General features: G+C 43.2%; 1 protein-coding gene across 3 annotated transcripts; it reads left to right on the top strand.

The window, feature by feature from the left end:
* Positions 1 to 127: 127 nt before the first annotated feature.
* LOC111980420 (uncharacterized) lies at positions 128 to 25,653 on the top strand. 3 transcript variants are annotated; one of them, XM_024011154.2, is made up of 11 exons: positions 128 to 577; positions 4,880 to 5,000; positions 7,587 to 7,697; positions 7,870 to 7,918; positions 8,194 to 10,007; positions 10,237 to 10,270; positions 10,409 to 12,222; positions 13,901 to 13,949; positions 14,165 to 15,972; positions 22,954 to 22,990; positions 23,205 to 25,653. In XM_024011154.2, the coding sequence occupies exons 1-11, from the start codon at positions 477 to 479 to the stop codon at positions 25,007 to 25,009; spliced, it is 7,743 nt and encodes a 2,580-aa protein (XP_023866922.1). In that variant the 5' UTR covers positions 128 to 476; the 3' UTR covers positions 25,010 to 25,653. The 3 variants fall into 3 exon arrangements, with proteins under 3 accessions (XP_023866922.1, XP_023866921.1, XP_070305519.1); XM_024011153.2 differs by having other exon boundaries at positions 129 to 577; positions 23,115 to 25,653; XM_070449418.1 differs by lacking the exon at positions 128 to 577 and adding an exon at positions 2,293 to 2,434 and having other exon boundaries at positions 23,115 to 25,653.
* Positions 25,654 to 26,049: the final 396 nt, after the last annotated feature.

The raw sequence follows: 26,049 nt of genomic DNA, 5'->3' as shown, positions 1-26,049 counted from the left end.
TTCAAAGCTTTTAATAGGCTTTTTTGACAACCATGAACTCGTTAAGTCATCTTGTCACGTGACAAGTAGGCGTTTTATGAGGCCTCGTGGTATTCCGATATAATTTACTCGGTTGTCATATGCGGAACTTAAAAAAATACAGCTATTAAAATACATTTGTTATTACAATCGTACTGATACGCCACTGCATACATAGAAGGAAAAATACAAAGATATACAATTGTGCACATTGTACAGAGATCAATGCGCCAAGCGGTGTCGATTTCCGCTTTACAAAGGTGTTCTTCCTGGTTTAGGAACACTCGGGCAACTACACCGCTCAACAAATCAACTTTTTACGGAATGAAATAATTAAATTACCTAGCTAGGTACAAAGTTAATTTAAAGACTTTGTACAAATATTAAGCTAAAGATTCAATACGGGTTGATTTCTGATTAATTGCACGATGCACGATTTATTCTGAACCAGTGAGTGCATGGATCCCAAAATGCCCAACCGCTGTGCCGCACCAAATTGTAATATCTATACAGATAAATCAGACGTCCCATTTTTCAGATTTCCATTGGACTCGGAGCGGTAAGTGCAATGTAGTTGGGTTAGATGTAAATAGTGTACAATCCACTACAAACTATACTTTTTAAAGTAAAATTGTTATTCTTCATTAGCTAACTAGCTAGCTGGCTGATCCATTGAAACCTCTAGAGCTTGCTAGTTAGCCTAGCTTGTGCTAACGTTGATGGTAATGGCAAAGATGGGTTGTTTGCTAGCTAGCTAGCTTGCTAAAAGGCTACATTGTGGTTAAGGAAACCGTATTAATTGTGGAACGTTAAGGATGAATTAGAAGTCTGTTTTAGTGAGAGGGTGGTCCCTGGTCAGCCATCAAAGTTATGAAAGTTATCTTTAATCTGACAACATCCTCTTCATATGTTGTACTGTAGCTAGATAGCTAGCTAGCTAAATTGGGTAGTCAGATTAATCAAGATGTAATACACAATTAATTGGAATCAGTGATGTAGTGGTAAAACAAAGGTGGGTAAACTATAAACTCCAGTGGGCGATCGAGATCAGACGAACCACCACCGATATAAACCAAAACATTACATTTTTAGAACTGCATTGTTTGATTCCATTTTCATGCAGGTCAATAGGGAAGGCCTAATGTAATTTTATGTAGTTACACAATGCACATCAGGTCGCCCTCAGAAAAAATATTTATTTGGACTGGACACTAGGAAAGTCCAGAGAAATAGGATGTGGAGATCTTTATATTGAAATGTGTTATCTTTTTAATCACGTTCATGTTCTTAGTATCTCATGTGAGCTGCACTGCAATTCTGTATTGTAAAATGCCCTTGTATAAAAGGCCCATAGTTGTATTCTATATGCATTTGAAGAGAACATGTTATTGTGTTTGATACGATTACAGATTCTCTCAGGGATCCCATTTTAAATTTCAGGGGACCCCAAGTTTGGGAACTGCTGTAACCTCTGCTTGCTTCCTCTCTCTGTGTGTCTACTCTGCTGCCTTCTGCATTGCAGCCTGCATCACCCCAGTCTGCCTCACCACTGCCTCTCACTACTTGCTGTAAAGCAAAGTTATTTTATGTGAATCTATGTAGCCAATCTTTTGTTAAGATTATAGCTTGCTTAATTTCAGTCAATTGCTCCTGCTGGGGTCAAGATCTGTTTAATGTTAGCTTCTAACGCCATCCTTCTAGCCATCTGACTGAAATATCAGTGACTATTTGCCAGTTGTACACTCATTCTCAGAGTAGTTTTTTTTGGGGGGGTGGGGGGTGTAAATGATACTTAAGTATCAAAAGTATACATTTCAAATTCCTTATTAAGCAAACCAGACAACACCATTTTCCATCTTCAACACTCAGACATCATTTACAAATGAAGCATGTCAGTTTAGTGAGTCCGCCAGATCAGAGACAGTAGGGAGACCAGGGATGTTCTCTTGATAAGTTAGTGAATTTGACAATTTTCCTGTCCTGATAAGAATTCAAAATGTAAGTACTTTTGGGTGTCAGGGGAAATGTATGGAGTAAAAAGTACATTATTTCCTTTAGGAATGTAGTAAAGTAAAAGTAATCAAAAATATAAATAGTAAAGTACAGATACTCCCCAAAAATACTTAAGTAAAAATACTTCAAAGTACTACACCACTGGTCTGGGCTGAGGTAGTTCGTTTCACGTCTGTGCCTGGGCGGAGTTTGACTTTGGACTTTGCTTCTAACAAGACAAATCCGGGGGGAGTAGGCGAACATAACGAGCATACCTGAATCATGATTCCACTCTTCGCAGAGAGACGGTCGCGATTTTTAACTCCGATCAAGAATATTAACATTGTGAMCKTTGATCAACGCTGGGAACGCAATAAAAAGTATATTAACGAAATAAAAATGTGCGTAAACACCAATTAAAAAGGTGCGTAAACTGTGTTTACCCTCCACTAAATCCCAAATGGGTCTATATACAGCCTAAAACAATGCTTGCACAATCGTGTACATGTTCCTACAAGCCAGAATGTTGAATAAATTACATTTAAACTTACTCTACGGTTTGTCTGCACGGTTTGTCCTTCCCCTGCTTGAAATTTGAGATAAAATATCCACAGCAAAGTAGCTAGTTATTGTTTACCAAACTTTTTAGTGGGCGGGTAGGTATAGATGGGTAAGCTGAAAACGTCACGAAAACAATGCGCATGCTTCAGTGGAGCAGAAGTCCGTGAGTAGTTGTGATTCTGGATAGCCAGATGGCTACAACAATGGCAAACTGCTATGTGGGGAATCGTAAATGACTCGTTTCATCTTGTTTTTGATACCATTTATTGTTTTGAGGTATTTAGTCAATACTAATAGCTAGCTAACCAACAACTGTAACAATGTATTTGAGACAGGGGCACATGTATGTTTTCAATAAGCATTGGATACAAAATATAGTTACAAATCTAAGGCAACCCCGTCTGTTTTGCTCCATATTTGCGCATGCGTCGGTTTTGTTGCTAAACAACCAAACCGTCTATAGAGGTCGCCAGCTTGTAGTCCTAAAAAACATTAGTTAGTTCAGCCATTCCTATGGGGAAAGTAGAGTTTTATGATAACCTCAGACCTTATGTCTAACACAGGCTTACGAGATCTTATACGTTTTGTTCTATGACATTATCAGTCAGTCAGTTAACATGATCTTTATGATTTATGAATCCTTTTTGTGCTTTTAAAAAATTACATAAATGCTTCAAAATTCAGTGACTGATGAAGATTTATCTTCGAACAAAATGTATAAGATCTCTGAAGCTTGTTTACTACAGACCATCTTTTTTTGGCATTTAACCAAAAACTCAATTTCCCCATAGGTTTTGTCCAACGAACCATGGTGAAGTTAGCCATTACTATTGCACTCTATATGACTCGTTCTGCACCGAGGTAAAGTTTGTTTTATATTGGATGTTCGGTTTTCTCTTGTCAATAGCTATTGAACAAGGCATGCCATGGCAAGTTGTATATTCTGAATCAGGGAAGGATGGAGAACCATCTGTCTTCGATAAAATATTTTGGACAATTGAAATCCAAATAAGAAAATATAAATTCACAGGATTGTTCTCCATCCTTCCCCGATTCAGAATATACAATTTTCATTGTCATGGCATGCTTGGTTCAATAGCTATTGACAAGAGAACTGAATCCARTAACATTTTATTGGTCACATCATGCGTCAAATACGACAGGTGTAGACTTAAGTGAAATGCTTACATACGAGCCCATACCCAACAAGGCAGAGTTAAAAACTAAGACAAATATTTGCTCAATAAAAAATGAAATAGTAACACAATAACAAGACTATATACAAGGAGTACTGAGTGTATTTAAAACTAACTTTACTTTGGTGCCGAACCATATACCTACCGGCTTTCTAAGAAGTTCGGTAAACAATACATTCCTGTAGATATTTTGTCTACATTTTTGAGCAGCTGAAGGACAAACCGCACATACAACCAGTAAAGTTTAAATGTAATTTTATTCAACATTCTGGCTTGTAAGGAACATTTACATGATTTTGAAGGCATTCGTTTCTGTCTGTAAATACAAATGTTGTATTACAGCTTGTTTAATCAGACTAGCTAGCAGGCTATCTAGCTTTGATGTAGCAGGTTACACCCCCTCCCTATGTTGCTGATGGTCCAAATACACTCAAAGGCCAGTTTATTAGGTACACCACCCTCTTCAGGGAAATGGTTCTCTCCTACAGACAGTGAGTCACGTGGCCGTAGTTACGGTTCGATTGAACGTTAGAATGGGCAAAACTAATGACCTAAGCGACTGTAACCGATGTGAAATGGCTAGCTGTTACTGGGTGTAGGTCCACTTCACTTACTGTAGTTCAATAACCAAAATATATTGTTTTCAAACCCAAGGTTTCATATAATAGCTTACACCTCATTCCTTCTGCAGACATATTTGTATCTTAATTCTGAGCAGATTTAATTTTTTTGTGAAAACTTGGTCATGCAAAAAACTGAGGGAGAATGTACCAAAATTCTGTTACCTAACTTTGCATCTGCACAGTTCTTCCAGTAAATGCGTTTTTGTAAAAATGTCTGTGTAAATTGTTTTAAAAGTAGGCCTTGTTCAAAGAGTTGTATGATTAGTTTAACTTTGAAATCAATGTTTTTGTTTGGCATACATGTTTTGTGTGAAAAAAATCAGTCTCAGTGCAAATCCATTACCGTGGTTTACTGTAGTAGACCTACCTTCCGTCACAGGACGGTTTGCTAGTGATATGCAGATAGATCTTTTCATCGGTCTATAACATGGGGGCAGGCTTATCCCTATTGCAGTTTTGAAATCTAATCCTGTGAATTTTTCCTTTCAGATGTAAACAATGGTTAAATAATTGTCATCGATCTGACTTGGAGCCAAAAACCCCTGAGGAGTTACACAATTCCTTCCAAATTTGTGCAAATCATTTTGAGCCTTCCTTGATCTGTCGTGACGTAAGTATTATTATTTACTGAAGAGGCCAGTTATCAAGGGCTGAGAATTGCCAGGGACCTCGCATTAATATATTATCACGATACTTAGGTGCCTATACGAGTAATATTGCGACGCTCCCAATTCTATATATATATATTGCAATTCGATACTGCGATTTGATGTTGCAAACATATTGATGCAAACAGAATATATTTGTATCTTAATTCTGAGCAGATTTAATATGTTATTGGGAAAACTTCTGCTCAATATCTGTCTGCTGCAGAGAGACGAGTGAGCATGAGAAAATTTGTTTTGATCAGTCATGGAAATAAGTGTTGAAAACATTTTATTGGCTCACTTTTTTTTTTAAAGTTGGAGAACATGCTATAGGATGACAAATACCTGAGTTTTTGTGCAGGTACAGCCGACTAACCGACAGCCGACTATGTTTGTTTGTTTTTTACAAATTGATGCCTGGAGTCAAAGTATTGATATAATATCATCCAAAATAAAATTGTGATATGTAAATATAGATTTTTTCCCCCATCACTAATTACAGTGCATTCTGAAAGTATTCAGACCCCTTCCCTTTTTCCACATTTTGTTAATTTACAGCCTTATTCTAAAATGGATTAATGAAAATGTTTCCTTCATCAATCTACACACAGTACCCCATAATGACAAAGTGAAAACAGGTTTTTAGAAATGTTTGCGAATGTATTAAAAATTACTTATTTACATAAGTATTCAGACCCTTTGCTGTGAGACTCAAAATTGAGCTCAGGTGCATCCTGTTTCCATTGATCATCCTTGAGAGGTTTCTACAACTTGATTGGAGTCCACATGTGGTAAATACAATTGATTGGACATGATTTGAAAAGCCACACACCTGTCTACGCACAGTTGACAGTGCGTGTCAGAGCAAAAACCAAGCCACGAGGTTGAAGGAATTGTCCGTAGAGCTCCGAGACAGAATTGTGTCGAGGCACAGATCTGGGGAAGGCTACCAAAAACTTCTGCTGCATTGATGGTCCCCAAGAACACTGGCCTCCATCATTCTGAAATGGAAGAAGATTGGAACCACCAAGACTTCCTAGAGCTGGCTGCTCGGCCAAACTGAGCAATCAGGGAAGAAGGGGACTTGGTCAGGAAGGTGACCAAGAACCTGATGGTCACTCTGACAGCTCCAGAGTTCCTCTGTGGAGATGGGTGAACCTTCCAGAAGGACAACCATCTCTGCAGCACTCCACCAATCATGCCTTTTACCGCAGCACATGTCAGCCTGCTTGGAGTTTGCCAAAAGCCACCTAAAGGACTCTGACCATGAGAAACAAGATTCTCTGGTCTGATGAAACCAAGATTGAACTCTTTGGCCTGAATACCAAGCGTCACGTCTGGAGGAAACCTGGCACCATCCCTACGGTGAAGTATGGTGGTGGCATCATCATGCTGTGGGGATGTTTTTCATCGGCAGGGACTGGGAAACTAGTCAGGATCAAGGGAAAGATGAACGGAGAAAAGCACACAGAGCTCCTTGATGAAAACGTGTTCCAGAGTGCTCAGGACCTCAGACTGGGGTGAATGTTCACCTTCCAACAGGACAACGACCCTAAGCACACAGCCAAGACAACTCAGGAGTGGCTTCGGGACAAGTCTCTGAATGTCCAGGAGTAGCCCAGCCATAGCTCAGACTTGAACCCGATGGAACATCTCTTGAGAGACCTGAAAATAGCTGTGCAGCGACGCTCCCCATCTAACCTGACAAAGCTTGAGAGGATCTGCACAGTAATGGGAGAAACTCCCCAAATACAGGTTTGCCAAGCTTGTAGCGTCATATCCAAGAAGACTCGTGGCTGTAATCTCTGCCCAAGGTGCTTCAACAAAGCACTGAGTAAAGGGTTTGAATACTTATGTAAATGTGATATTTCCGTTTTTTTATTCTTAATAAATGTGCAACATTTAAAAATAAACTGTTTTTGATTTGTCATTGTGGGGTATTTTGTGTGGTTTGATGAGGGGGAAAAACTATTGAATCCATTTTAGAATACGGCTGTAACATAACAAAATGTGGAAAAAGTCAAGGGGTCTGAATACTTTCCAAACGCACTGTATATTAAAACATTAATTTTACGTTTTCATTCAGTTATATTGTTCAGGAATAGGGCGGAGTCATGAGTTACAGATGACCTATTCAGGTGGTGACTCATCTATGCATTAGCTAATAGACCAATTGACCGGGTTTGGGATGTAGGCTATGTCATACTCTGGCTGACCCTGTAAAATGGCAAATTTCACTGCACCTTCTATTATGTACATTGCTCTCAGAATAAAATCTCTTGCACACTAGAAATAATGTCTTGTCACATGCTTAGGGGAATCAAAAACTATTGTAGAATAGGTTTCCCACATACTGTGTGACGTGATGTCCCAACAAAGTCATGTAGACCTTTGTTGGGACTAGCTTAATCATAATGCACTAGGTCTATCTGAAGACCACTGGTAGGTCTGTATTAAAAGGTCATGCTTCTCCCTGTAGGTTCTTACTCTCAGGCATGCAAAAGAGTGGCATTGAAATTGTTATAATTATTTGCTTGTTTCTTTTTCAGAGCACTTTAAGAACATCCTTGAAAGAGGGTGCTATTCCAACCAGATTTGATTTTACAAGCCATTTGAATAATCCATCAGGCCACAACCGGAATAAAAGAACAAGAGAACCTGTAAGTATTGTCATGTTTAAAACACACAAGTGGTTTACAGTGTCCCTTATAAGGTCATGACCCTGAATGTTGTACCCAATAAAGTCATCCTAACCTGATCTCAGTAAGTGTATAATCTGATACTATTGCATTAATTCCAGTTTACATCTAAGTATGTCTTTAATCCATTTAGGCTGAGGCAGAGCTTGCATCCTTGAAGAAAGCTAAAGGGGATTGGTTTGGTAAATCTATTTCTTTTCATTTGTTTGTTTTACCATAAGAAGAAAATATTTCCATATTTGGCCACTCGCTGCAAAATTATATCTATTTTCCTACCAGAAATTACATAATTGGGTAGCAACTAGTAGTTCATAGTAATGTGGTCTGTATTGTCATAGGCTATATGTTAAGTTAGGAAAGTACACCTTTTGATAGGGTATTTGTAGAAATGGCTCAACGTATTTATTCAGTTACACTTTTTTTCAATTTCTTGTCCATGTTTTCTCCTTTACTACAGAAGATGATGCTCCATCTGAGTTGAAAGTTAAGCCAGGAGAGAATAGCGCAACATGTGATTTACAGCAAGAGGAACAAAAGAGAGAGGATGTCGCCAACTCCAAAGCAAAGGAAATCCTTAAAGTCTACTTTAAGGAAACCCTTGCCTTCACTGGATTCAGCATAGGGAACGATGCAAACCCCAACACAGATGAACCGATGGGAGACCACAGAGGACAACAGTCTCTCAACCCCATCTGTGTTGAAAAAATTGACCAGAAAGAAGTCCTTCAGTTCAGCGAGGACCTCATGCGGGAGGAGATCCGGAACAGTTTGAGGTTGGCACGCTTTTTCTCCATCCTGCTTCAAGATGTGACAAACATCGAGGGAAAAGATCAGATCCCAGTTTTCATCAGGTCCGTCACTGTGGCAGGGTTCCCTCAGAAACACCTCATGGGTTTCCTGCCCTGTTATGCAGATGCTGAGGGTCTGTTTTACATGCTGCTCTCAGAAATTCGGAATAAGTGGGGGCTGCGGATGGAGCATTGTCGAGGACTTACCTACCTGACCACAGGTGGTTTATGTCAGAAAATGAAGGATCTCACCAGCAGGATTCTGCAGGAGTTTCCTCAGGTAGTGCTAGCACCTAGTGACCCATACGCCTTTAACATGTGGCTAATCCGCTCCATGCCCATACCTTATATCCAGAAGGTTGTGAACACAGTGGAGGAGGTCGCCACAATAATTAGAGGATCCCCAGATCTTTGGGAAAGACTGGAGGTGAAAATCAAGTCTTCATACAGCCACCTTAAAGGTGAAGTGGACAGGATCATAGAGGCTTCCCAGAACACCTGGGAGTATGGTGTTGATGCCTTCCAGACCATGTTGGACATTCTTGAACCATTCCTCGCCTGCATCAACGAGGTGTGCTCGGCTGCGAACGCAGACACCGCTACTTGTGAGCAGATGGCCAAGCTCAAGCCGATCCTGAAGAACTTCAATTTCATTATCACCCTGGTTGTTCTGAAGAATACCCTCTGTTGCGTGAGTATCCTCAACCCGAGTCTCAGGGGAGCCATCAGCATCAGCAGCACCTTGCAGTACACAATCTCCAACGCCTTAAAGCTGGTCAACAAACATCTGCAGGAGATCGCAATATTCCACAGGAAGTGGTTTTCTGACGCAGTGGGCAGGGCTAAGAAGCTGGGAGTGGAGGTCGCTAGGCCGGAKGAGAGCTCACCTGAKACTGGCGAGGCAGKTGCAACTGAAACYYCTCTGGAGGATTTCTACAGAGAGACTCTGAGCAGGCAGATCTTACAGTACCTTGTTGCGGAGGTAAAGMGGGTGTTTAGCACTGAGATGGTTCGGATTCTGAGATGGCTCTCATTGGTGCCGTCTTACATGGCTGACCACAATTTCAGTATCCGCAGGGATAAAGTGGCGGACGCAAACTTGAACAACCTTGCCCGGCCTGACACGTTTTACGATGAGCTTGGTTGCTGGGAGGTGAAGTGGAGACATGCTAGCAAGCGGAGGATCCTGCCCACAACAGTGTTTGCAACATTGAAAATCCCAGACATTGCATTTTACCCAAATGTGCAGAGCCTGCTGAGAGTTTTGGGAACCATCCCCTGTGTGAATGCAGAGGCAGACGTGTATGGGCAGTACAACATGGTGCTGGAGCGGTACCAGTCTTACCTGAAAGCCACACCGGAGGATCAGAGACTGTGCAACATGGCATTTGTCTATGTCAATCAAGACGTGCACTTCAATGTGGAAGACATGGTTGAGTCCTATGTGGAGAAGCATATTGACATATTGCAGTTTTTGCATATGGTAAGTTTATTTTAATATTAAAGTTGTGTTCTTGTTGCTTTTAAAGTCTTTGCTCCGCAATCAAATAAACTGAAGATTTCAAATAATTTGAAAAACTACACAAAATTAAAGTACTGTAAGTGGATGTTGGATATTTCTGAACTTGTTTTCTTACTAATATTTGCATTTGTAGGTTTCAGTTACTGAACAAAAGTCTTATTTTGCTAATGCTTTTATTTTCTGTTCATAGGATGATGAGGTAATAGAGATGCAGCCTGAAGCTGGTAAGGAAGTACAATTATTAATATAATAATTGTATAACATTTATTGCACTATTGTGTAAATATCAAAATATTTGCATTAATACCTATGTTTTATTAATTATTCCTTCTTGGCTCATGCTCTTCACTGCTTTATTTCAGAACCTGTCTCTGAGAATGATGGGAATCACACTCTAAAAGAAAATGTTGAAGAAACACAAGAAGAACCACAGGACATCATACCCTCTGAGATGGAGACCGAGAGAGTGGGGCAACCGAAACTCCCAGCCACAGAAACTAATAAGGAGGCACTCAAATCTGCTCTGCAGGTTGCTGTGACAGCTGCATATAACAGCCAGAGCAGACAGCCTGGTGAGGCCTCTGCTGAACAGGATGGCGAGGTTGAAGACTCATTGAAATATGTGTCGAAGTCTGAGATGGAAGAAGTTCTCAGAGTATGCGAGGATGCTGTCAGGGAGGGAATTCTTGTGGAGGTGGGCACTTCCTTTTTTTCTCTGTTCATCGACCGCGTTGTGAAGTTAGGGGAGAAAAAACATCTTCCTCTCTTCCTCAGGTTTGTGGACAGTTTTGATGTCATGCGATTGGAACTCATGGGATTTCTGGATGTGGATCTTGACTGTGATGCCATGTCAGAGCGCATATTGGAAATTGTCACCAAAGAGTGGCATCTCGATTTGTGTTACTGCAGAGGTCAGGCCTACCTAGGATCCGGTGATGTCTCCTACAAGCTGAAAGCATTTGCCTGCAAAATCCAAGAAAAGTACCCCCTTGCAATATGCACACACTGCTCTTGTTACTCCTTTAACATATGGTGGTCAAAATCCACCCCTGTGTCAGCAGTCAAACGGGCCCTGGATGTGTTTGAAGAGGTGTTGATGTTTTTTGGGAGCATGCCTATGCTTGAGAAACAGCTGGATCATGTCATTGCATTTGGTCTTAGGGAAAGCTATGAAAAGGTTCAAGAATTGCAGGGGAAGTTCTGTACCGTCTGGCAGGAGAAGCACGATTCCTATGAAGTCTTTGTGCAAATGCTGGAGCCCCTTGTCGAATGTTTGGAGAAAATCAAGAGCAACCCACAGAGGTGGAAATCCTCATTCTCTCTAAAAGCTGGAGCACTGCTGCGTTTGATAAGGGACTTTGATTTTATTGTGCCCATGGTAGCCCTGAAGAACACCTCGTCCTTCACCAGGGAACTGAGTGCAGGACTCCAGAAGGATCATTTCAGCGCAGCATCCCAACTCTGCCAGATCAGTGGTATAGTGGCTACTCTTAACAGGGTCAAAACAAACATCAAAGTATTTCACCAGAATTGGTTTGATGAAGCTTGTGCGCTCGCCCAGAGTCTAGGTGTGCAGATAAAAGTGCCTGATAATTCCTCTGCGTCCAGGGATAGCATGATGAAACCAGCTCTGTATTACAAAGATGCACTAAGTGTGCCCCTAGTGGACAACCTCACCAATGCTGTTAAGGATCATTTCTCTGAGGACCACAAGGAGGCCCTAAACTTCCTCTCCCTGGTTCCCTGCTCTGTGACTGTGAGTTACATGTTTGAAATCCTGAGGTCAAAGCCTCCTCTCTACGCCAGTGATCTGCCTGACTCCGACAACTTCTTCACCGAGTTGTGCTGCTGGAGGGTGAAGTGGAAGACCAAAGTTGCATCCGTGACCATACCAGACACCATCTTTCAGACTCTCCGTCTGCCACTCATGCAGTACTTTGGGAACATCAACACACTGCTGAGGATCATGTCTGTGCTACCCAGCACGGTACTGGAGAACTGTGGGGAAGTGATGCGCCACAAGATGTTCCAGGAATACCTGAGGAACACCAGCCCCAAGGACAGGTCCCCATGTCTGGCCATGCTGCAGGTGGGAACCAACTTCAGCAGAGATCTGGACCGGATGGTGGCTAAGTGCTTGAAGGTCACTCCCCAGGCTTTAGAGGGCATCTGCTTGGTAAGTTTTCACTGTTGAAATAAATGTCCATGATTATTACACTGCTCAAAAAAATAAAGGGAACACTTAAACAACACAATGTAACTCCAAGTCAATCACACTTCTGTGAAATCAAACTGTCCACTTAGGAAGCAACACTGATTGACAATAAATTTCACATGCTGTTGTGCAAATGGAATAGACAACAGGTGGAAATTATAGGCAATTAGCAAGACACCCCCAATAAAGGAGTGGTTCTGCAGGTGGTGACCACAGACCACTTCTCAGTTCCTATGCTTCCTGGCTGATGTTTTGGTCACTTTTGAATGCTGGCGGTGCTTTCACTCTAGTGGTAGCATGAGACGGAGTCTACAACCCACACAAGTTGCTCAGGTAGTGCAGCTCATCCAGGATGGCACATCAATGCGAGCTGTGGCAAGAAGGTTTGCTGTGTCTGTCAGCGTAGTGTCCAGAGCATGGAGGCGCTACCAGGAGACAGGCCAGTACACCAGGAGACGTGGAGGAGGCCGTAGGAGGGCAACAACCCAGCAGCAGGACCGCTACCTCCGCCTTTGTGCAAGGAGGAGCAGGGGGAGCACTGCCAGAGCCCTGCAAAATGACCTCCAGCAGGCCACAAATGTGCATGTGTCTGCTCAAACGGTCAGAAACAGACTCCATGAGGGTGGTATGAGGGCCCGACGTCCACAGGTGGGGGTTGTGCTTACAGCCCAACACCGTGCAGGACGTTTGGCACCGTGGAGGACGTGTGCTCAGGTTCACACTGAGCACATGTGACAGACGTGACAGAGTCTGGAGACGCCGTGGAGAACGTTCTGCTGCCTGCAACATCCTCCAGCATGACTGGTTTGGCGGTGAGTCAGTCAGGGTGTGGGGTGGCATTTCTTTGGGGGGCCTGCACAGCCCTCCATGTGCTCGCCAGAGGTAGCCTGACTGCCATTAGGTACCGAGATGAGATCCTCAGACCCCTTGTGAGACCATATGCTGGTGGGGTTGGCCCTGGGTTCCTCCTAATGCAAGACAATGCTAGACCTCATGTGGCTGGAGTGTGTCAGCAGTTCCTGCAAGAGGAAGGCATTGATGCTATGGACTGGCCCGCCCGTTCCCCAGACCTGAATCCAATTGAGCACATCTGGGACATCATGTCTCGCTCCATCCACCAACGCCACGTTGCACCACAGACTGTCCAGGAGTTGGCGGATGCTTTAGTCCAGGTCTGGGGGGAGATCCCTAACAACCGCCACCTCATCAGGAGCATGCCCAGGCGTTGTAGGGAGGTCATACAGGCACGTGGAGGCCACACACACTACTGAGCCTCATTTTGACTTGTTTTAAGGACATTACATCAAAGTTGGATCAGCCTGTAGTGTGGTTTTCCACTTTAATTTTGAGTGTGAATCCAAATCCAGACCTCCATGGGTTGATACATTTGATTTCCATTGATAATTTTTGTGTGATTTTGTTGTCAGCACATTCAACTATGTAAAGAAAAAACTATTTAATAAGAATATTTCATTCATTCAGATCTAGGATGTGTTATTTTAGTGTTCCCTTTATTTTTTTGAGCAGTGTATTTTGTCTAATAGGTTAAATCTATGTAGTCTTTCAGTGCAGTCTATACTGAAATGTCATTTTAAAATAAATGATTTCCTTTTAATGTCTTTTTTAATTATTTTTTTAGGATAAGGAATCCAAAAGTCTGATGAAGAACTCTGAAGCCAACATGGAAGGTATGTTATAGAAAATATTTGTTACAATTACATGGTCACATGGGGATTCATTGTAAGGTAATAAATATGTAATAACACTTACCATTTAGTATGTTGGTAATAGGGATGGCCCTAGGTTTTGTCAAGTGACGAAATAAATGAACTCTCTCTGATAGAACATTATAGAACTTGAACTGAGTCAATTGAATTAAATCATTTACCTTTTATATTTTCAGTCCATCATGGCAAAGATGGAACAGAGGAACTTGAGAATCAGTCTTCTGACAAGAAAGAGAACCAGGAAATGAAAGCGGTGGATGAGAATGGGCACACTGGAGATAATCGACAGAGTTTGGAAATGGTTTTCAGACTGGCTGCACGTCTAGGGAAAAAGAAGTGCCAGCTCTCCGAACTCTCCAAAGAAGATCAAGTTCTTCTCATCCAGGATCTCGGCCTGTGCCACTGGTTTGGAAGAGATGGCAAGTCCACGCTTAACGTAGGAGAGGAGGAAATGGTAGAGATTCTCACAAAATCCATCAGGGAAGTCATACTCTTAGAAATACAGGAGTCACCCTTCTTTTCTCTTATTACAGATAAACCTGTTGTAATTGCTAATAAGAGCTATCTGCCTGTCTTCGTCAGATATGTTGGGGAATGTGCCCCCAAGGTAGAGCTCATTGGTTTTTTGCGATTTTTTGAAACCTGTGACGTTGATGTTCAAGCCAAGAATCTTTCAGCAACTTTAACCGAAGACTGGGGATTGCCGATGAGTCAGTGTCGTGGGCAAGCATTCATGCGCATGGGCTCAGGTTGTCACAGCCTGAAGAAGATGTCTTTGGAGTTCCTCGAGAGCTATCCTCTGTCTGTCATCACACCCAGTGAGTCTTGTGGTCTTGCCTGTTGGCTAGCAGGAAGTGTACACTGCCCACCTGTCACAAAGATGCTGGGAATTGTGGAAGATCTTCTACTGTTCTTTGACCAGTCACCTGGACTGGAGGCAGAGCTAGCACAGGCTGTGGATGGGTTACTGAATACACCTCGGGAGGCCTTGGAGGAGATTCCAGAAACCTGTTGCTCCAGGTGGAAGAAGAGGGAGGACTTTTTTGATCTCCTAGTCGACACATTGGAGGGAGTCTTGAGTTGCCTGGATTCAGTTAGTTCCAGCACCACGGGCACTATGTCGCTACATGCACAGGTCCTCGCCACTGCTTTGAGAGAGATGGATTTTGTCGTCACACTTGTGATCCTGAAGAACGCCTGTTCACCTCTTCGGAACTGCAGCACTGTTTTCCGCTGTGGTAACCCTGCTGACATCATCTGTGAGGTGGAGAAGATCGTACCAATCATAGAGACACTGAACAAGATGTTGGAGAACATAAGCACTGTACACACACCTTGGTTTGAAGAGGCATTGCAACTAGCATCCAAGGTGGCCCCTCAGCAAGTGTGTTTCCCAGAGGAAGCTAACTCTTACGAGTCTCCAGAGGTGTACTACAGGGACAACTTTAGTGTTCCTGTACTGAGCTGCCTCATTGACGAAATGAAGTACAACTTCTCCGACAGTCATTTGAAAGCCTTGAAGCTCCTGTCTCTTCTTCCCACCTGCAATCCACAGCCCATTTCAGAGCCAATCCGCGCAGAGTCCACAGACAAGCTATACAGTCTCTACCTGTCTGACCTGCCTGATCCTGACACAGTAGAGCAGGATATCAGTAACTGGGCCACAGTGTGGAAAGAGAAATACCAGGACATGTCACCACCAGCTTCTATCTCTGAGATACTGCTTCACCCAGAATCTCAAAGCCATCCCACAGTGACAATGCTGCTCAGACTGGTGGCTGTTCTACCCAGCGTCAGTATGGAGTGGGACCTCATGAAGACCACCCTGAACTCCATGAGGGCTCTGCTGAAGAACACTGTCTGCAAGGGCAGCAAAACCGACACTGTGATGCTTCTCATGCATTACCCAACTGTTCAAAGACTAAGGGAGGTCATTGAGAAGTGCATCGAAGTTGACCCAGAAAGCATCCCATGTCTTGAGCAGGTAAATTAACAGCAATACTCTTTCTAGCATGCCAATGCTCATGTTTTAAGGACTGATTTGATTGATATACAGGTTTTTTTCTGCATAGAAAAGTCTTGGACGGGCCGCTTAAGTGTTTTTTTCCGGGCCGTCTATGTCCAAACGGTAAAAAAATAAATGTATATACAGTATCAGTCAAAAGTTTGGACACACCTACTCATTCCAGGCCTTTTCTTTATTTTTACTATTTTCTACATTGTAGAATAATAGTGAAGAGTTCAAAACTATGAAATAACACATATGGAATCATGTAGTAACCAAAAAAGTGTTAAACAAATCAAAATATTTTATATTTGAGATTCTTCGAAGTAGCCACCCTTTGCCTTGATGACAGCTTTGCACACTCTTGGCATTCTCTCAACCAGCTTCATGAGGTAGTCACCTGGAATGCATTTCAATTAACAGGTGTGCCTTGTTAATTTGTGGAATTTCTTTCCTTAATGCATTTGAGCCAATCAGTTGTATTGTGACAAGGTAGGGGTGGAATACAGAAGATGGCCCTATTTGGTAAAAGACCAAGTCCATATTATGGCAAGAACAGCTCAAATAAGCAAAAAGAAACAACATTCCATCATTACTTTAAGACATGAAGGTCAGTCAATCCGGAAAATGTCAATAACTTTGAAAGTTTCTTCAAGTGCAGTTGCAAAAACCATCAAGCGCTATGATGAAACTGGCTCTCATGAGGACCGCCACAGGAAAGACCCAGAGTTACCTCTGCTGCAGAGGATATGTTCGTAAGTTACCAGCCTCAGAAATTGCAGCCCAAATAAATGCTTCACAGAGTTCAAGTAACAGATACAGCTCAACATCAGCTGTTCAGAGGTGACTGCGTGAATCAGGCCTTCTTGGTCGAATTGCTGCAAAGAAACCACTACTAAAGGACACCAATAAGAAGAGACTTGCTTGGGCCAAGAAACACGAGCAATGGACACTAGACCAGTGGAAATCTGTCCTTTGGTCTGATGAGTCCAAATGTGAGATTTTTACTTCTAACTGCTGTGTCTTTGTGAGATTAGATTAGGTGAATGGATAATCTCCGCATGTGTGGTTCCCACCGTGAAGCATGGAGGAGGTGGTGTGATGGTGTGGGGTTGCTTTGCTGGTGACACTGTCAGTGATTTTATTTAGAATTCAAGGCACACATAACCAGCATTGCTACCACAGCATTCTGCAGCTATACGCCAGTCCCGCTAAGCGTGAACCATATGGGATATAATCTTTTTTTTAACAGGACAATGATCCAACACACCTCCAGGCTGTGTAAGGGCTATTTGACCAAGAAGGTGAGTGATGGAGTGCTGCATCAGATGACCTGACCTCAACCCAATTGAGATGGTTTGGGATGAGTTGGACTGCAGAGTGAAGGAAAAGCAGCCAACAAGTGCTCAGTGTATATGGGAACTCCTTCAAGACTGTTGGAAAGCATTTCAGGTGAAGCTGGTTGAGAGAATGCCAGGAGTGTGCAAAGGGTGGCTACTTTGAAGAATAGTTTCACTTTTGTGGTTACTACATGATGTACTATTTCATAGTGTTGATGTCTTCACTATTATTCTACAATGTAGAAAATAGTACAAATAAATAAAAACCCTGGAATGAGTAGGAGTGTCCAAACTTTTGATATATACAGTGAGCACCATAATTCATTGGACAGTGATAATTTTTTTGTTATTTGGGTTCTGTACTCGAGCACTTTGTCATTGTATCCTTTCAAACTCAATGAGGGTGAAGTGCAGACTGTCAGCTTTAATTAACAGCTTGATTGTATTTTCATACATATCGGATGAACCGTTTAGAAATTATAGAAGCTTGTGTACATAGTCCCCCCCATTTTCGGGCATCAAAAAACATTGGACAGTTTAACATAATGTAGAATAAAGTAATCATTGTTAATATTTGGTCGCATATCCTTTGCATGCAATGACTGCTTGAAGTCTGTGATGCATCGACATCACCAGACGCTGGGTATCTTCCCTGGTGATGCTCTGCCAGGCCTGTACTGCAGCCATCTTCAGTTCCTGCTTGTTTCTGGGACTTATTGCCTTCAGTCTCCTCTTCAGCATGTAAAATGCATGTTCAATTGGATTCAGATCCGGTGATTGACTCGGCCAATCAAGGATTTTCCACTTTTTGGCCATCAAAAACCCCTTCGTTGCTCTAGCAGTATGTTTATGGTCATTGTCTTGTTACATGATGAAGTGCCGTCCAATGAGTTTGGAGGCATTTGGTTTTATCTGAGCAGATAAAATATTTCTGTGCACTTCAGAATTCATTGTTCAACTTCTGTCTGCAGTCACATCATCGTTGAAGACAAGTGAGCCTGTTCCACTGGCAGCCATACAGGCCCAAGCCATAACACCCCCTCCACCATATTTCACGGATGAGGTGGTATGCTTTGGATCATGGGCATGTCTTTTTCTTCTCCACACTTTCCTCTTTCCATCACTCTGGTACATGTTAATCTTTGTCTCATCTGTCCACAATACTTTTTTCCCCAGAACTCTTGGGGCTCTTTTAGGTGCTTTTTAGCAAACTGTAATCTTGCCTTTCTGTTCTTCAGGCTTATCAGTGGTTTGCATCTTGTAGTGTACCCTCTGTAGTCCTGCTGGTGTAGTCTTCTACATATGGTAGACTTTGACACACCTGCATCCAGGAGAGTGTTTTTGATCTGTTGGGCTGTTGTCAGGGGTTTTCTTCACCATAGAGAGTGTTCTCTGGTCATCCACCACAGTGGTCTTCCTCAGTCTACCAGGTCTTTTGACATAATTGAGATCACCGGTTGTTGTTTTTTTCTTGTTAATGATGAACCAAACTGTTGACTTGGGCATGCCCAGGGTTTTTGCAATGTTCCTGATTGATTGATTTTCATTTCTGAGCCTTATTACGGCCAGCTTCATTTGCATCGACACTGCTATCTTCCTCATGTTGTCACACCCCAACAACAACCTCCAAAGGCAATAGCAAAGTCTATAATCAATACTATTAATCAACGGCTCTCCTGCATTCACTAACTACACAAATGAATACACCTGCCTAACGACACACATCTGTGAAGCCAATTCAACAAATACTTGTATTACCTTAAAATGGGGGGACCATGTACAAACGGTGCTGTCATTTCTAAACGGTTCATCCGATCTGTATGAAAATACCCTTAAATTAAAGCTGACAGTCTGCACTTCACCCTCATTGTCATTGTATCCTTTCAAACTCAAAGTGCTAGAGTACAGAACCAAAATAACAAAAGAATGGTCACTGTCCAATGAATTATGGTGCTCACTGTGTGTGTGTGTGTGTGTGTATATACACTGCTCAAAAAAATAAAGGGAACACTAAAATAACACATCCTAGATCTGAATGAATGAAATATTCTTATTAAATACTTTTTTCTTTACATAGTTGAATGTGCTGACAACAAAATCACACAAAAATTATCAATGGAAATCAAATTTATCAACCCATGGAGGTCTGGATTTGGAGTCACACTCAAAATTAAAGTGGAAAACCACACTACAGGCTGATCCAACTTTGATGTAATGTCCTTAAAACAAGTCAAAATGAGGCTCAGTAGTGTGTGTGGCCTCCACGTGCCTGTATGGCCTCCCTACAACGCCTGGCCAACCCTGGACAGGTCTGTGGTGCAACGTGGCGTTGGTGGATGGAGCGAGACATGATGTCCCAGATGTGCTCAATTGGATTCAGGTCTGGGGAACGGGCGGGCAGTCCATAGCATCAATGCCTTCCTCTTGCAGGAACTGCTGACACACTCCAGCCACATGAGGTTCTAGCATTGTCTTGCATTAGGAGGAACCCAGGGCAACCGCACCAACATATGGTCTCACAAGGGGTCTGAGGATCTCATCTCGGTACCTAATGGCAGTCAGGCTACCTCTGGCGAGCACATGGAGGGCTGTGCGGCCCCCCAAAGAAATGCCATCCCACACCATGACTGACCCACCGCCAAACCGGTCATGCTGGAGGATGTTGCAGGCAGCAGAACGTTCTCCACGGCGTCCTCAGACTCTGTCACGTCTGTCACATGTGCGTGTGAACCTGCTTTCATCTGTGAAGAGCACAGGGCGCCAGTGGCGAATTTGCCAATCTTGGTGTTCTCTGGCAAATGCCAAACGTCCTGCACGGTGTTGGGCTGTAAGCACAACCCCACCTGTGACGTCGGGTCCTCATACCACCCTCATGGAGTCTGTTTATGACTGTTTGAGCAGACACATGCACATTTGTGGCCTGCTGGAGGTCATTTTGCAGGGCTCTGGCAGTGCTCCTCCTTGCACAAAGGCGGAGGTAGCGGTCCTGCTGCTGGGTTGTTGCCCTCCTACGGCCTCCTCCACGTCTCCTGATGTACTGGCCTGTCTCCTGGTAGCGCCTCCATGCTCTGGACACTACGCTGACAGACACAGCAAACCTTCTTGCCACAGCTCGCATTGATGTGCATCCTGGATGAGCTGCACTACCTGAGCAACTTGTGTGGGTTGTAGACGCCGTCTCATGCTACCACTAGAGTGAAAGCACCGCCAGCATTCAAAAGTGACCAAAACATCAGCCAGGAAGCATAGGAACTGAGAAGTGGTCTGTGGTCACCACCTGCAGCCACATCCTTTATTGGGGTGTCTTGCTAATTGCCTATAATTTCCACCTGTTTGCTATTCCATTTGCACAACAGCATGTGAAATTTATTGTCAATCAGTGTTGCTTCCTAAGTGGACAGTTTGATTTCACAGAAGTGTGATTGACTTGAAGTTACATTGTGTTGTTTAAGTGTTCCTTTATTTTTTGAGCAGTGTATATATACAGTGGGAGAACAAGTATTTGATACACTGCCGATTTTGCAGGTTTTCCTACTTACAAAGCATGTAGAGGTCTGTAATTTTGATCATAGTTACACTTCACTGTGAGAGACGGAATCTAAAACAAAACCAGAAAATCACATTGTATGATTTTTAAGTAATTAATTTGCATTTTATTGCATGACATAAGTATTTGTACATCAGAAAAGCAGAACTTAATATTTGGTACAGAAACCTTTGTTTGCAATTACAGAGATCATACGTTTCCTGTAGTTCTTGACCAGGTTTGCACACACTGCAGCAGGGATTTTGGCCTACTCCTCCATACAGACCTTCTCCAGATCCTTCATGTTTCGGGCTGTCGCTGGGCAATACGGACTTTCAGCTCCTCCAAAGATTTTCTATTGGGTTCAGGTCTGGAGACTGGCTAAGCCACTCCAGGACCTTGAGATGCTTCTTACGGAGCTACTCCTTAGTTGCCCTGGCTGTGTGTTTCGGGTCGTTGTCATGCTGGAACCCAGCACGACCATCTTCAATGCTCTTACTGAGGGAAGGAGGTTGTTGGCCAAGACTCGCGATACATGGCCCCATCCATCCTCCCTCAATAGGGTGCAGTCGTCTGTCCCCTTTGCAGAAAAGCATCCCCAAAGAATGATGTTTCCACCTCCATGCTTCACAGTTGGGATGGTGTTCTTGGGGTTGTACTCATCCTTCTTCTTCCTCCAAACACGGCGAGTGGAGTTTAGACCAAAAAGCTCTATTTTTGTCTCATCAGACACATGACCTTCTCCATTCCTCCTCTGGATCATCCAGATGGTCATTGGCAAACTTCAGACGGGCCTGGACATGCGCTGGCTTGAGCAGGGGAGCTTGCGTGCGCTGCAGGATTTTAATCCTGACGGCGTAGTGTGTTACTAATGGTTTTCTTTGAGACTGTGGTCCCAGCTCTCTTCAGGTCATTGACCAGGTCCTGCCGTGTAGTTCTGGGCTGATCCCTCACCTTCCTCATGATATTGATGCCCACGAGGTGAGATCTTGCGTGGAGCCCCAGACCGAGGGTGATTGACTGTCATCTTTAACTTCTTCCATTTTCTAATAATTGCGCCAACAGTTGTTGCCTTCTCACCAAGCTGCTTGCCTATTGTTCTGTAGCCCATCCTAGCCTTGTGCAGGTCTACAATTTATCCCTGATGTCCTTACACAGCTCTCTGGTCTTGGCCATTGTGGAGAGGTTGAAGTCTGTTTGATTGAGTGTGTGGACAGGTGTCTTTTATACAGGTAATGAGTTCAAACAGGTGCAGTTAATACAGGTAATGAGTGGAGACAGGAGGGCTTCTTAAAGAAAAACTAACAGGTCTGTGAGAGCCGGAATTCTTACTGGTTGGTAGGTGATCATACTTATGTCATGCAATAAAATGCAAATTAATTACTTAAAAATCATACAATGTGATTTTCTGGATTTTTGTTTTAGATTCCGTCTCTCACAGTTGAGTGTACCTATGATAAACATTACAGACCTCTACATGCTTTGTAAGTAGGAAAACCTGCAAAATCGGCAGTGTATCAAATACTTGTTCTCCCACTGTAATATATCTCTCAACACACACACAAAACATTTGTTTTTCTTTTTGTGTAAAATTAAACCACAGATATAAGTATGTGAAATGATGATGGACCTGTACATTTTGAAGTAAGTTTATCTTTGAGAACGAATCACCAAAATAAAGCAAGACAGTCAGGGGGAATCTAAAATTTTAACTCAGGAGTATTTGTCATGGGGCCCCCATTGATTTAGTTTTGTTTGAATCCCTTTTTTTGTAGATTGCATGTAATTTGCTTTAAAACAGCTACATTTTGTCACTGGGAGGGCATCTAAAGTTTTCGGTCATCGACACACCATTTGCCAGGCCATGGCCACGCCTCCACCACGCCCACCATAAGCCCCATTTCTATCCAGAAAATCCCTGTATAGATATGCATACAATTATTTTATTCATGAATTGTCCGTTTTACAACAGACAGATAATAACAGTAAACAATACAGCAAGATCACCCCCCCCCCCCATCCCCTGGCACAGTTGGAGATATGCATAGCAATTAAATGTGTTTTAAATGTACTCAATTCTGTTATGTAATTTAGGTGAAGAAACAAATGAAAAGTCTGAAGCTGGAAAGTGGTAAGTGAATGTTTAAATCATGAAGATTCATCATGACATATTCTACATGAACCATGTAATAGTATATACTTCAGAGTGAAAATAAAGGAAAGAGGGGTGTTTAACTAACTGTGTGTGTGTTTAGATTTCAGAGCTTTTGATTTAAACCCTGATGAGAGACATGAGCAGACAGTTGAGGAACACCAAGCTGATATGGCAGAACAACCCCTTGCAGGAGAGTTGCAAGAGGAGGACGGCGTGCTGATGGCGGAGGACGGCGTGCTGATGGCGGAGGACGGCGTGCTGATGGCGGAGGACGGCGTGCTGATGGCGGAGGACGGCGTGCTGATGGCGGAGGACGGCGCGCTGATGGCGGAGGACGGCGCGCTGATGGCGGAGGACGGCGCGCTGATGGCGGAGGACGGGGCGCTGATGGCGGAGGACGCCGTGGCCCAGGCGCAGGACGGTGTGGCGCAGGACGGCGTGGCCCAGGCACAGGACGGCGTGGCGCAGGAGGCCGTCGCGCAGGAGGCCGTCGCGCTGGCGGAGGAGGAGGTCGGCGGGCTGATGGTGGAAGAGGGCGTCGCGGAGGACGGTGTTGTGATGGTAGAGGACAGGGTCGTAGGTCAGAGGCAGGCTATGTCTTTCTATGACCCACCTGTGCGTGAGGAAATACTTAAGGAACTCTGGGACTCACAGTTCTTCACAATAATAACGGAACAGGCAGTTGAGATTGAGGGAAAGCTCTATGTCCCCCTGTGCATCAGGTACTTGGACAAACAGGACACTCAGTGCGAGGAGACTGTAGCTTTCATCCCGTTTAGCCAGGACACTGCTGTCTTGGCTGATGCTATTGAAACAGCCCTATCAGAGAAATGGGGGCTCAATATGGAGTACTGTAGAGGGCAAGCTTTGCTAAGTGTTGGTGAGGTAGGGTCTCGGATGAGGGCTGTCTCTGCTGTAATAGCCCAGAAATACCCCCTGGCCATGCAAATGGTCAGCTCTGCTGTGTCTCTGAATGTGTGGCTAGCCAGGTCATCTCCTGCAGTGGCTGCAGCAGACTGTGCAGTGTCTATAGAAAACATGTTACAGTGGCTCACAGAGGATGCAGAACGACAGACCAAACTGGAAGAGGTGATCATTGCCATATTCCAACATGATGAGGGGAAGGGTAATGAGCTTAGGGACAAGCTTATTAAGAACTGGGAGAAGAGTCATGATATGCATGATTTGATGGTAGAGCTCCTGGAGGTAGTCATGCTGTGCTTGAATGAGCTGAAAAGTGAGGAGAATAGCTTAGGGAGTGGCCAGGCACTGCTTTACTTCAATAAAGTCAGACGTTTTGAGTTCATCTTCTCGGCTGTCGTGCTGAAGAATGTCCTGAGCTCGACCAAAAAGCTGAGCCAATCTCTTCAAGGAAAACCCCTAGATGTGTTGCTAGCTATGAATAGCTTGCCCGATCTCCTAACTTCCCTCAATGAATTGAAGAGCGATATCGACACACATCACAAGGCCTGGTTCAAGGAAGCTGTCTCTCTAGCTTCCAAGCTGCAGATAACGTTGTTGCACTCTGCGCTGCTAGAACCCCTGAGTCAGTTTTACAAAATGGCGGTTAGTCAGAAGGTGATAGAGCACTCCATTGCTGAGGTCAGTGAGTTCTTCACAGAGAAGGTCCTCAGTACCCTGAGGTGCCTGGAGATTGTGCCTTACGCCATGTCGAAGCTAGAAAACAGCAGTGTAAATGCTCACGTTTTCCGCATGTACAAAGATGACATGCCTGACCTGGTCTCACTCCCAACAGAGATGAAGTCTTGGAGAGAGAAGTGGTTGGATCCCATGTCCGGGTATCTTCCAGCTACTGTGCTCGACACCCTGAAGGCATCAGACATTAGGAGCTTTAGTAACATTGAAACCCTCCTAAGGCTCCTGGTCATCCTACCATTTTCCCGGAGGGAGAGTACCTTCAGGCAGGGAAAGCGAAGCCTCCAGGGGTTCATACAACAGGAGACCAGGTCCCTTTCTGAACTTCATCCTCTGTAAATAAGTTGGTGTTCCCTCAAGCTCTTATTAGCGTAAAGCAGGTTTCTGAGTTGGTGTCCTATACTGCTGACCCACTGTACCCTTGAGTAAATGTCCAACCTAATTTAGGTCTCAAACATTTTAACTTACTAGAAGACATTTCCCTGTATACATGAATGATCTAAATCTTTTGGTCATTTTATTCATTGTTTTTTATTATAACATTTTTGTTTTAAGTTGTTTGGATAATTGTACTGCCTAATGGGACCAATGTCTTTACAAAAAAAGCAATGCTCACCTGAGGGTTACCAATGCTTGTGTGCCTTTATGCAAAACTAACAGTCAACCCCATGAATCATAAAAATACAGATGTCTGAAAATGACAGTCCCGTCAGGCTTTTTGAAATAACTTTTTTTGTCAGCACCAAATAACATTGGACTGAATTTAAGAATCACTTGCATCAATTCACTGTCAATAAGTTGTATCATTCTCTTCCTTGGCACAAATAGAAATGGTTAGTTCAATCATGTAGATGTATTTTATGATGGTTTCTTGTCTATTTAGGAGAGTTCATTTTCTGTAAAGAATTCTCCAAATACTGTCTCCTTAAGAGTTCAACATTCATATATATTTGTCAAAAAATGAAAATAAAGTTCTAAAAAGACTCTGTTCTTATTGTATGACTTCACATTGCGGTAGCAGGCATTCCATCGTGAGTAAATCAATGTTCAAAGCAGTCACAAGAGGGCGACATTATTTTAGCATTTAATTTGGAATATATTAAGAGTCCCCTTTATTGATCAAGAAAATGTTTGATTATAAAGCATATTTTATTTAAGTAATTAGATTTGGGGGGGGGGCAGACTTGCAGCTGTCTGCTTTGTTGAGGATTGGAGAATGTAAGCATTGCCGCACCTTTTGATATGGGATCCAAAGCCAAATAAACCATGAAGCTTGCTGTATATCTTACCGATTTGCAATCTTAATGGGAAATCTCAAACATGAAGACAAATCTCAAACATATGAACTGGTCTAGACAACAACAAAAGGAAGTATCTCC

Source organism: Salvelinus sp. IW2-2015, linkage group LG20 (genome assembly GCF_002910315.2).
Source record: "Salvelinus sp. IW2-2015 linkage group LG20, ASM291031v2, whole genome shotgun sequence".
In the NCBI taxonomy this organism is placed as follows: domain Eukaryota; kingdom Metazoa; phylum Chordata; class Actinopteri; order Salmoniformes; family Salmonidae; genus Salvelinus; species Salvelinus sp. IW2-2015.
The sequence above is the reverse complement of the archived record's forward strand: the minus strand, read 5'-3'. Positions and strand labels throughout refer to the sequence as shown.